Source organism: Pipistrellus kuhlii, unplaced genomic scaffold (assembly GCF_014108245.1).
Source record: "Pipistrellus kuhlii isolate mPipKuh1 unplaced genomic scaffold, mPipKuh1.p scaffold_m20_p_22, whole genome shotgun sequence".
NCBI lineage: Eukaryota > Metazoa > Chordata > Mammalia > Chiroptera > Vespertilionidae > Pipistrellus > Pipistrellus kuhlii.
The window spans coordinates 8281779-8294784 of record NW_023425521.1 but is presented as its reverse complement, the minus strand read 5'-3'; the positions used below and the strand labels follow the sequence as shown (position 1 = coordinate 8294784).

The 13006-nt window shown below is 45.2% G+C and overlaps 1 protein-coding gene across 6 annotated transcripts in view; it reads right to left on the bottom strand.

Moving 5' to 3' along the window:
- The window catches only part of ERN1 (endoplasmic reticulum to nucleus signaling 1), a 61024-nt gene that overhangs the window by 31074 nt on the left and 16944 nt on the right, over positions 1 to 13006 (bottom strand). For 2 of the 6 annotated variants that reach the window (XM_036451071.2, XM_036451072.2), the window contains exons 2-3: positions 6473 to 6593; positions 5398 to 5663 (exon numbers count right to left, since the gene is read on the bottom strand). In XM_036451071.2, the coding sequence (XP_036306964.1) occupies positions 5398 to 5663; positions 6473 to 6489 (283 nt within the window). In that variant the 5' untranslated portion in view covers positions 6490 to 6593. Of the gene's footprint in view, positions 1 to 15; positions 2669 to 5397; positions 5664 to 6472; positions 6594 to 8018; positions 8212 to 13006 lie in introns of those variants that run through there. The other 4 variants (XM_045586314.1, XM_036451075.2, XM_036451076.2 and 1 more) reach the window with 4 other exon arrangements.

Here is a 13006-nt window from a genome sequence, read left to right as displayed (position 1 = left end):
GAGAAGAACGATCACCGCTTTGTGGGAATGAGGACACAGGCTTGGCAAGTGTGAAGTGTTCCTCCTGAATGCAAATCAGGTTGGACAGCAGGCAGCGAGACCGTGGGGGAGAAAGCGTCAGACTCCGTGATGTGATGTGGCGTGGCGGGCACTGCCTAGGAACTGACGGGAAGCTTCTGAGAAAAACAGAGATGTGATACAGTCCTCTGAAAAAAGGTTAGACAGGGCACTAAGCGAATGAGAAAAAGAAGGAACCAGAAAGTGTAATGAGGAAGACGACTCAATAACCCCAGTCAGATGGCCAGGGTGGGCCCCGGCGGGGAAAGGAGGGATGGTCAGGAACCGAAAAGGAGGGAGGAAAGGCCAACAAAACTTAGTCCCAATCAGAAAAGTGGAGTGAAAGAAAGGAATGAGGTAGAGGGCACACCATTTTAATCCTAGCCAACAGTAAAACTAGATCAGCTAGTCTGACTGCAGTAGACAAAGGCCACTTCCTCAAGAAAATGCTTAAGGTACTAACACTGTTTCCTTATGAAAATTATTGATAGAACCAAGGTCATTCACCCTCCCTTAACTCAAAACTCAAGTCTCCCAAATATGTTTCTCGTGCTCAGGTGAGATGATTAGGGACTACTCCCCGGTGGCAGCTCAGTGCTCCCTCCAGAGGAAAGCACTTCCGGAGTCTACACCCTTCACTCCCATTCAGTTGTTAGATCCAAACTGTGGGGAAGAAAGTCTCAAAAAGTTTCTCAAAATTCAGCTTGCATGAGGAGAACACTTTAAAATAGTCACCCAAAGTGCCTAAAAATCCAATCTCATCAGAACTGGAAGAGGACGTAACAGGTTTTCTTACAGGTAACCTCTGCAAGTCACCAAATGTCATACGTGACGAAAACAATCATGGGGAGATACCAAAATAACCTAAAAACCTGCCCATACGAAAGGCAGCTGACTTCTACTAGGCTCTTATTCACCTTGGCAGAAGTCAGTCAGACCTAAAAACACACAATGAACAGTACAATCAGTTGTAAAGAAAATTAAAGGGGGAGGATAAGGCAATGACTTACAACCAGATGCCTCTCAGCATGTCCTAACTTCACAGAATTCATTCTTGAGTGATGGGAGTGCCATCAAACCTCACACGGTATCCCAAGATGAACAAAAAAATAAATAACTAAGGCACAGCAAAAAAAAAAGGGGGGGGCGGATTTTATTCATGCACTTCAACATTTACAACTGTGCTCTGATACATACCAAGTAAGGCAGCAAAGACTGCCCAGTGCGGTTGAAATCAATGCTATGTGCGGTGGCCGTGGGCTGAGAGACATCGCCACAACGGGAGTGTGTGGCTCTGAAGCTGGTCCCGAGCGTGAGGGAGGCTGTGCGCGGGCACATTTGAGACTGGACACCAGCTGGTGACGGCTGAAGCTGAGTGACGGGTACCTGAGCGTTCATTATATAATCATCTCTATGTCTGCTTATGGTTAGAATCTTGCATGACAAAGAGTAAAATATAGAAAACACATTTCCAAGATCCTCAAAAGCAGAAACAGGCTCTCTCATGTCCCTTCTTGTGAAACTTAATTTTCAGTCCTCCAAGACGATGGAGTACAAAGAAACACTTTTCTTATGCTTTGCAGATAAAGTAGGAAGGTGGCGATGCCTATCTGAAGCCTAGGAAGGTTCTTAGGAGAAGAGAGATTAGGACGATTAACAAAATGTCAACCTTTCCCACAACTTCCCTTCTCACGTTTCCCTCACACCTCTGCGGGCAGAAGTCGGACACTTCCAGAGGCACACAGCTAACCGAGGACAGAAAGCCTCCTGCAAAAGCCACAAAGCCATGTGAAACTCAGATCAGAAACTGGCCCTGGAAACTAAGGTGACGGTGGCACGAGTGGCAAGTGAGTCTCCTGAGGAGGCAGAGGCAAGTCTCATCTGTTTGTCAGGGCTCCTAAAGGACATCTAGTCAGGAGGATTCTGGAACTCGAGTGGGCATCAGGTGCCCCCGACATTCACTGAGCATCCCTGGGTGTCTAGAGACCCCACCTTCAAGGAGTTAGAAATTCAGCAGGAAGACAAAGGTAACAAAAATTCACCCCGCCAGCAGGAAGTGCCTCCAACAGCCACCTGAGGAAGGGGCTCACCCTGAGGAAACAAGGAGGTAACCTGGAACGAATAGGAGCTGCCCAGCAGTGCAGGCTGCTGGAGAGGAGGGGGCAGAAGCAAAGGCCCAGTGTCTCCGAGGCCTGGAGAGGAGTTGTGGCTGGAACAAGGGGCAACCCTGGGGGAAAATAGGGAGTTGAGGCTGGAGAGGTGGGCAAGAGCAGATTCGAAGGGCCTTGCATGCATACCGAGGAGTGTAGCCTTGACTCTGTGAGCCAGTGCTCCCCAAACTAATCAGTGGAGGATCACACCATGGGTGATGCTTCTCTCTCTCTGTACTTCTCTCCTCGTGGACAGGTAACACAGGAGGGCAGACCACACCTGGAGTAGTACTGCTAACAGCAAACACCAAGAGTATTTTAGCGGCGGTGTGGTGTGGTCAATCAGTCTTTCCAGGGGGCATGTGTGACAGCAGCGTGATGGGTGAACGGGAGGATAAGACAGGTGCAGGGACCAGTCAGGAAGCTGTCGCACTAATCGGGGAAATGAATGGGGAGCCTGGCTAAGCACTGGCAAGGAGGATGGGGATGGGGAGTCAGATTTTGGAGACACTTCTTCAGCCTGCGTGACAGGTCTCGGTGACTGAGTAGCAGAGCATCACTCTATTTCCCAGCCTGGGAGGGCCGTGCTGTACGCACCGGGAGAATCCATAGCAAGAGGCACACGCTAAGAAAGAGAAACTCATGTGGGAAGATTTTCTTCAAATTTCAAGTAACCAGTTTAGTTCTGTTCCCTCCTTCATAAGAATCCCCAATATGAACCATTCAAGGGACATGTCAGGAGTCCGGGCCCATCTGGTTGGGAAAGCAGCCATGTTGCACAGTTAGCATATTTTTACAATTAGTAAAGTGTGGTTCTAAATTAGATCCAGTCCTCCGTGCCATGAAGGGGTTGGGAGCAGGGTTGCTAAAGAGTTAAGTGCAATTTGATGAAGATCTGAGTGTCAAAAATCATCATTAACTAATAGCCACCACACGTAGCATAACATTTCAAATTAAGTGCAAGAAGCCCTAAACCAGAAGCTGGCAATACCAGAGAGAGTCCTTTGGACCTCAGCAGGCCGAAGCGAGCTTCGTAAAACTAATCCAACAGAAAGCATGAGGGCAATATTCTCTGTTTGCATTTGGGCAGAAAGTGCAGAAATAAAACATACTCAACCATCTTCAGTGGTGATATTTCAGAGACAGACAGCAGGTTACTACTGTTACAAAAATCACAGCTTAGAAAGAGCACAGATCATGCACAGTGTCAGAACTCAACTCGGTGTTGGAAAACAAAACTCTTTTTCCGCACTAGGTGCAGCCTGCCACGATGGTGTAAGAAATCTCCCTTTCTGGGAACAGCAACACGTGTTTGTGTGAGGAACACAACACCTGCCAAAACCACTCTGTGGAAAGAAAAAAAAAACACCCCCAGCTTGTTGGCCTCTGAAACAAGTAAACAGTTGGGAAACCATGAAATGGAGTAGCAGGTACACTAGTATATTCTGCAGAACCCCAGTGGGATGCATTAAAGGTATCTGTTTGCATCAGCAAGGCTTTTCCACTTGACTTTGACTGCCCACGACTGTGCAGGCCCAAGCCCACAGCCTTCCTTGGCTGGACTGGGGAAGTAGCCCCTGCCTGGTCTCTCGCTTCCTCCCATCAGTTCAATCTCAGCACAGCACCTGCTGATGCTGTACGGCAGAGGCTGGGTGTTCTAGTCAGCTTGGCTGGGCTGCCGTAACAAAATACCGTAGCCTGGTGTTATTTCTCAGTTCTTCAGATGAGAAGTCAAAGACCAGGTGACAGCATGGTTGGGTTCCTTGAACTTGAGGATCCTTGGTCCTTCCTTCCTTGAGCTCTTTCTCAGTGGGGCTGACCCTGTTCAAACTTGCAGCCCTTTCCACCCCAACCCCAGCAGCCTGGCGCCCCCTACTCCAGAGCTCTTGAATGTCATTTATTTCCTTATTTTTCTCCAGAGCACTGGAATGTCATTTATTTCCTTATCTGTTTCCCCATAGAATAAAAGCTTTATGTTTCCTTCACTTACATCCTCAGGGCCTAGAACATTTATAATCTATTTACTTGTTAATGGTTTGCAAATACCAATGTTGAAATCTCTGGTTATAACTGCAAGTTAAAATTGGCCCTAGCTCGTTTGGCTTAGTGGATGGAGCTTCAAACGGTCAAGGGCACATGCCCGGGTTGTGGGCTCAATCCCAACTGGGGGTCATGCAGGAGGCAGCAGATCAACGATTCTCTCTCATCACTGATTCTCTCTCATCTCTTTCCCTCTCCTCTGCCTTCTTCTCTGAAAAAAAAAAAAAAAATACAACTGAACTGAAAGCTCAGGGTCTCCATATTATCACCTGTAATCTTTGTAAAGAAATATACAATATATCGAGGCTATTGACAGATAAGGCTAAATTTCACTAAAATAAGCCAGTTTATTCAAAGAAAAACAATGAGACTTAGAATATACTGAATATGGAGATTATCAGATCTTAATCACATTTCTCTAATTCTTCCTGTAAGTGCCTTTTACCTCCTCTCTGCTCTGCCTAGCCGTGCTCCCTCCTTCTCTCCTTCCCAGGCCTCACTTCTCCAGACTGAAATCCCATCTACCCACCAAGGTTCAGCTCCAACATCCCAGCTTCATGAAGCCCTTCCTGGCCCCCTCCCTCCAGCAGTTCCTGGGACCTCAGTGAGGCGGTCACCGGTGCTCTATGAGGAAGTTCTCCCTGCCAGACTGTGGGCTCCCTGAGGGCAAGCACTGTCTTTTTCTTCTCTGGGCCCTTAGAGTATCTCTCACAGACTAGGTCCTATAAACACAAGTTAAATTAAGTAAAAATTTGGGTGACATGGATATGTGCTCTGGGGGCAGAAGCAAATTCTTTAAGCTCTAAACTACTGGAGAGAACAGATTGATTCTTATGTTTGACTAAATAACAAACAAGACAGGACCCCGTTGTGCCCGATATGGATGAGGTTGCTTCTGGAAAGTAAGACCTGGAGAAGGCCAATTTAAAACAATGCATACAGGAAAAAGCAAAGCGGAAGAATGAAGTGTCCTTAGGGCAATAATGTCCTCCTGTCTGGGAATACTGCAACTAAGGGACCAGCCTTAACACAAGAGTAAAAATGCTGATCACTGCACCTTGTTGATTTTCATCTTTGGGCAAAATCAGAAATTGTGAAAAATCAACAACTCTGATTTTTCTTTTTCTTTTTTAAGCAGTAAAATGCTTACACAGGAATGAGAAACGGTACAGATAACATCCTGCAATGCAATGCCAAAACCCAGCTCTCCCATCTTCTTGTGGCCACTGACTCCTGAGAGCTGGTCCTTTCTGCTGCTTAGAGCTCCTGCTGATCCAAGCAGGACCCGCCAGGTGCTGCAGGACAGTCCGTGGTGCCTCAGCTGCCATCCTCTGTGGATGGTAACGAGGCTTGCTGCTACACTGACAGGATGACGTGTGTCCTCTGACACAGGCCCCTGCTTTCCCATCTGAAGTACTATTTGGGGACATTTGATTAAGGAAGGAAAAACACTTGCTGTGCTCATAACAATAATGAGTCACGGATTAGTGACGGAACACACTGGTCAGGGCCTCGTCTGGGCCCAAGTGAGGATCATTACTGGACAGAATAATAGAGATGACACGGAAAGCAGCAAATCCTGGGATTTGCATGGCTTTGCCGGGGAAGATTACTTGGGAAATTGAATACAGTTTCCCAGCTGTAGGACTCCACTATCACCAGGAAGACAAGACCATAACTGTGGTAGGTTACGAAAGGAGAATCAGGTCTGTCTTTTACTTCCCTCCATGTAGAGAGCCTATCAAGTGGCCAACTTGGATGAATGTCAAATCTTACAGCCCTCAATTATTCCAGCCTCTATAAAAGCAAATGAGTCATTTGCGGTTAGAGAAGATACCTTCTTGTAATTATGATTACAAGATTTTAATTATTAGAACGTAACAAAAAAATTTAATGCAGCATGTGTTCTGTAAAGATCAAGCCAGAACTATTAATAGAAGCCTAAAGCCCTTTAAACAAGAAATATGGACAGAAGCAAAAAACAAAACAAAGCAAAACAACAAAAAACACATAGCCCACCAGTGTCTCTTCAAATGATGTACTTATCAGATAATCTAAGCTGTAAACATACCTTTGAGCCCTATCCTCTCCTTGACTCCATTACAAGATGGCGTTGTTTTATTTTATTAAGTAACATATAACTGCTTTTCTCTTTTTCTGGAATACGTTTCTTTGGGGGCAGCAGAGCACATGTCCATGTCACCCAAGGACCAAATCCAAATTACCTTCTTTTAAAGTCCATTTGATCGAGCCTGTGCTCTTGCTGACAGCGTGCAAACTTCCATCCAGGGTTGACACAAACAACAAGGTTTCAGGAAGCGTCACTGTGCTGGGACTTCCAAAAATCTGCAATGAGATGGAGAAGAACCTTCCTGGTCAACATGATTCTTCACCTGGGGCACGAACCACAGAGACCTCCGCCCCCAAAAGTTCCTAAACCCACCAGCTAGACCTGAGGAAGCTGAGGATGGAGAGGGTAGTTCCCACCAAAGGCACCTGGCTGGACAACAGCTGAGTCAGGACCAGGACCAGGGCCCCTATTCTGAGTGACAGTCTTTCCTACAGAGGGACTGGCTTATGACTTAATGTGACAAGGACAGGGATTTTGAAACAATCCCTGAGGTAGAGAGTACGCTCAGCTTTCTAACTGACTTCCTTCTCTTAGTTATATTTCACTTTCTAAAACTCAGCTATCTTCCAAGACTCCATGATAAAGAAGAATTCCAACACACCCACACACACCCATACACACTTAGGAAATTTTAAAGGGCAAAGAATTATGTGGAAATGTTTAAAGCAAAGTAAGGAAAACAGCTCCCATTCTATGAGTTTATATATTGATAGTAATAAAACACCAAGATTTCAAAAGAGATATGTTATTAAAAATGCATAAAAAACATAACCCAAATTACTTCTCACTTATACTCAAAATACAGTTTAAATAAAAATGCACATTTTATGCTCAATAAATTTTTAAAAAATTTTAAAGGAACTAGCCAAAGGTAGTGAAATTCACTTGTTGGTAGTGATGAAAATTGTTAGTGCAGTCTTTCTGGAAAGTATAAACATGATCATATTTTTGGTCCTATAATCCCATGTCTATATCGTGAAGAAATAATTCCAGATATGGAAGAAGCTCTGTGCACAATGATACTCATTATATCCCATTTTATAAATACAAAAAAACTAGAAAGGTCTGAATTGCCAATAATATCTACATGGCTGAAATAAATTATGACACACAATGAAGCATTACATAATCATTAAAACAGCATGTGGAAAAAGCTACACTATAGAAAAATGCTTATAATCATTATTACATAAAAAATAAGGAATCTAAACTTTTAAAATACATTTTTGATTTCAGATAGAGGGAGAAAAAAAAAATCAATAATGAGAATACATCCTAGCCGGTTTGGCTAGTTGGATAGAACGTTGGCCTGTAAACTGAAGGGTCCCAGGTTCGATTCCAGTCCAGGGCATGTTGTACCTTGGTTGTGGCACATCCCCAGTAGGGGTGTGCAGGAAGCAGCTGATCGATGTTTCTCTCTCATTGATGTTTCTCTCTATCCTTCTCCTTCCTCTGTTTAAAAAATGAGAATACCTACTAGATATGGAGCCTGTAAGCCCTGACCAGGAATGGGTTGATGCTCAACCACTGAGCCATACTGGCTGGGCTGAATAAAAAATTTAAAATACACTATGGTTATAATTATACTGGATAGACTCTTTATTTGTCTGCCTATCCTCTAGCTTTGCTAGAAATTGTACCGTCATCACACAGATTCCATGGGAGCAGTGTGTGTGTGTGTGTGTGTGTGTGTGTGTGATGTGCAGGTGATAGCTGGAAGGTTTCCTAGGAACATGCTTTTGAGATATGGGCCCATTCAGCAATGCCATCTTGTAATGAGCTTGTCTCTTCTTTTGTCTCTATATTGTCTTGCACATTAACTGGTTTCTGTAGCTATTGATTTAAAAACAGGCCAACTTGCTTATACTGGGTTTGAATTTTGGCACAAATGTTATTTTAAAAATATGGCTGGCTTTTAGCACTAACTCTAAAAGCTCAGGGATTACCCTCCTGTGCATGGGAGTCTGACCCTCAAATACCTGGTCATTCTTGGTTAAGAGCCAGGATGTTGCCCAGTTAATTCCTTAAAAGGGAAAGCCAAGTGGCTCTCTCCGGGACAGTCTGCGGTGGCAGGACAAACCCTCCAGTCCCTGCATTTCTTTTCCAGGAGGCGACTCCACTGCCATAATCTGGAGCTCACCTCATCTCCTGTGTGCCTGGCCTGGAGGGGGAGAGTCCCCCTGTATTGTCCAGAGCCACTCACCTGGGATGGGAGAAACCACAGCAAGCCTCATGGCCCTGCTGAGCCTGTTCTCTGGGTAAAGCCTTACACCCGAGGAGGAAGGATCTGCTTCAATTTCCACCTTTGGAACTCGGAAATCCGTTTTAGTTAAGATTGGTTAGAAAAACAAGCCTCAGAGGAATCAAGAGGCTCTGCACACCAACTGGTGGTGCAGTTAAAATTATTTTAGGCCACAGGGGATCGAAGAGGACAAACTTCACCGGGACCTGCTCACACCTGAAACAGAGGAGTGCTCGTTGCCTGGAGCGCCTGGCCTGGAGGACAGTGGCCCTACATTGTAGGGCCTACAAAGACCACGAGGCTGCAGCTGAACAAGACCAAGGGCTGCCTCCCATGGGGAAGGGGATGGGTTTGCAGCTTGACAAGGGATGGCAGGATTATGGTGGTAGGGGCAGGTGGGGAACTGAATAAACGAAAAGAAAAGACCCAAGCATACCTGGGGGCCAAGAGACAGAAATCCCTGCTGAGCCCCCCTCACCCCAAACGGTTACCCCAGAAACTGCCATTTTGCATGCTAGGTCTTGTGATCACAAGAATTGGGTTGAACTCTCTGGGATAGATGAAGGGGAAAGAAATTAAACTTGGGAGATTTCTTCGAATATGTTTTCCTCCACGTGGAAAACAACTGGATGAGAGAGAAAGACAAAGGCAGAAACAGAGAAAGAAGCCGGAGAGAAAGACAGCTGAAAGGCTGGGAAGGTGCGGCCCACTCGCACCAATCCTCAGGCCTCGCCAGGTCCCTGTCCTTAGGCTCAGAGACACCCAGTCCTCACAATGAATTCCCCTCTTTGCTCAAGCTTGTTGGAACTAGGTTTCTGTCACTCACACCCATACAGTCCACACACACACACACACACACACACACAGCAAATGAAAATATATATAGGGAAAAAAGACAAAGAAAATATTGCACGATGGTTGCCATAGTTTTTTCTCCTCTGTTTTTTAAATTTTCTATAATAGGATCACATAAGCAGCAATGAATTTTTCATAAGATAGAAGGAGATGGACAAGTTAGCAGGTGGAAGAGAGGCTAGAATTTAAAGGAGCTTCGGCAAGCTCCTAAATCCCAGGTGAAGGTCTTTCCATATCAGGACACGAGGCAACTCAACCACCGTGGATCATTAATATCCACTGAACAAGGAGCCAAAGCTAAGAAACACAGAGGTCTCCTGGCAAGACAGTGGGCTTCCAAGAACAGGAGAGTTTGTTGCTGTTTCAAAGCCTACAGTACCATTACAACGAACTGAATGCCCCCAAGTACACCTTATCGCTTATTAAAAGGGCTAATATTAAACAAAATATATCAGTGCTGCTTCACGGCTGGCGTGGAAACAATAGCCAGCTGCCTGTCTGAGCTGCCGGGAAACCACAGGAAGAGCAATTGTCTATGGTTGGTTGGTGAACTGAAATAAAACACTAATCACCTAACTAGCACAGTCTTTTAAAACTCTCAAAAATACCAACTTGGGCTAGACGCTGAATTTGGCAACTGAGAGTTCTGACAGTTAATCACAACATCCACCGTGACATCACAAACCTCTCACAACCGGCAGATTTTTCTCTTCTTTGAAGGCTTTCTGCTGTTTCGATTAGAATGGCCAGGAGCCATTGTGACCATTGTCATTCTCTCAGAAGGCAAACCAGTATGACAAAATGTTCGGCTCTTCGCCCCTGGCATTTTTTTTTTTTTTAAGCCTACATACACCTGCTTTCAATAAGTTGCTAAAACTAATATGAATTTGGCTTCTCTATGTCTTTTGCAACACTGAGCAGAGCTGAGAGCTACGTGTATCTGAACATCTAAACACATGCTTCCCGGTAATGAGCTTGCACATTCCCTGCACCCAGGCACGCGCTCCCGTTTCTCTCCGACGACGGATGAAATGGCAATGGGCCCTGCAGTTATACACACTGGTTTCCGGAGTGCCTGCAAGCGGAGAGAAAACGCTGATGCTGCAGACCTGCGGCAGGCTGACTACCTGGAATCTGACTCATTTTTCAAACTAGTGAAATGCATCTTCCTGGTGACTTCTAAGAAGCAGGCACAGTAACACAGCAGAAGATAAGAATGGCAGTGGCCTAGAACTGGACACCCGTTAGCTGGCGGGTCCTCACAGAAGCCTGACCCACATCATCTCACACAAGGCCACCGCTGGGTAATTCTAGGAAACACCCAGACTGATGACTAGAGGGCTGGCAGTTCGGGGCAGAAGATGCTGGGGAAGTGGCTGCTGGTCAAATGGCTTATTTCACTTGGGCTGGGAGAGCGGTAAAGCAGTCCTCCCTGCAGGCCTGCTCAGCCAGGACTTCAACAAGAGTCTCCCTCCCGGGAAAACCAATGCCATTGCCGGGCTGTGTCCCCATGTTCCATGTTCTGATTCTAAAGCAGCTACACCAGTTCTTAAGATGCACCACCCACTTTGCCTTCACTGCAAAGACGTGGAAGCAATGCCTAAGTAACTCACACAGGTGATTAAAAGGTGGGTTGCTGGGCCGAAACCGGTTTGGCTCAGTGGATAGAGAGTTGATCTGCAGACTGAAAGGTCCCAGGTTCGATTCCGGTCAAGGGCATGTACCTTGGTTGCGGGCACATCCCCGGTAGGGGGTGTGCAAGAGGCAGCTGGTTGATGTTTCTCTCATCGACGTTTCTGGCTCTCTATCTCTCTCCCTTCCTCTCTGTAAAAAATCAATAAAATATATTTAAAAAATAAAAATAAAAAATAAGTAAAAGGTGGGTTGCTGGCAGTTTCATTCTCTAATACAGGGTATTCTAAACTTAGCGAACTGTTAGCTGCTCTTGTATTAACTCCTTATATTTCAGGTTAAAAAAAAATCTTTTCGAAAACGAGTTCTATAATAACTTTGTTTAGAAAAAGTCTTTGGTAAAGAGAATTATGGACGCAGGGGGCGTGATGTGTTTAAGCAGCATAAAAGCCAATGAAACAGCCTCTAGCAAAAACCCAGCCATTTCTAACTAGTACTTGGGGCTGCTCAGGCCAGGAGGCGACTCACCCGTGGCGGGAGGAACCCACCAGCAAAGCCCCAGGGCTTGGTTTCACTGCCGACCTGTCAGTGAAGTGACTGCTCATTTCCGTTCACCCTCTGCCCCTCCAGGAAGATTGGCAGGGGAGCCCACTAGGATTCAGGGCCCGGGAAAGGCCAGTGCAACTCAGGGTTTTCAGAAATGCTGCGTTTTCCAAAGAAATGCAAGTCTTAATGTTCAGACTCACATTTTTAGAAACAGTTGGTCCACAAGCTAATTGACCACCTAATAACAAAGGCCAGGAATGAGGTTAATAAAAACAGCGCAGAACTCTCATCTCGCAGGCGGTGGGAAGAAGTGGTGCCATTCACACATGTGGCTCATGCCCAGCTTCCAGGGGGATCTAGACCTGATGAATCAAACCTGGTGCATCCTACCCCAGGAAAAAGGCGTGCACACACCAAGAGGCCCCTCCACTGGGAACTGGAGAGCCACACTTCTCAGGTGGCATACAGACTGACTGAATCAAACCCAAGAGGTTAAATTTACATGAGCAGAATAAGCAGAATTAGTTAAAATAAAAATATCTTCTGTGAATCTTCTCCCCTTCCTACCTCCACTCCAACAGACCACAGTTTCTAAAATAACAGCAGAATCAATAATCTGGCCGAGAAAATGATTGCCCCCCCCCCCCCCCCCCCCCCGCTTTAGGAGTACTGCACCGACCAGGATTTGTTCAGGGAATTTTTTTTGTGTGTTGTTTTTTCCCCCCAAATAATTTTCTCTCTACTTTCATAGGATTATATTGCGCAATCCTAACTTTAGTTTTATTTATTTAAGGTTAAGAAAACCATTCAAACTAGAAATCTAGCAAGGATATTGGCATGTTTCCATAGGTTATCATTACACAAGGTAATGTGTACCTAAATTCCTGGAACCTACAATCTGCCATCAACACCCAGTGTGCCTTCTACAGTGCAGGGGCTCCTGGCCAAGGCTCAAATCCACCGGACAGCTGGCCTCAGAGGTAAAGCAAAGTTAACGTGACTTCAAGTTTATTTTGGTTAATGAATACTACACATTATGGTATTACAGTTAATACTTAAAAACAGGTATGCAAGTGAGGATTACATAAGAAAGATTTCTAAGAAATTTTGTTTTATATTTAGAACACAGGCATTCTTGGGAAAAATTAAAGCTGCATGCCACCAAATGTAGAATAATAGTTTAAAAATGGATTAGAGAGAGCTAAGGAATCAAGAGCTTATAATTAGTAATTTAGCAATAATGCTCAGAGGTGAGAAGTGCATTGTTCTCCTGGCTTTAATTAGTGAAAGCCACAGGACGGATGAGCTGATTTTAAGAGATAGCGGTAAAACACTTTTTGGATACCAGTGCTC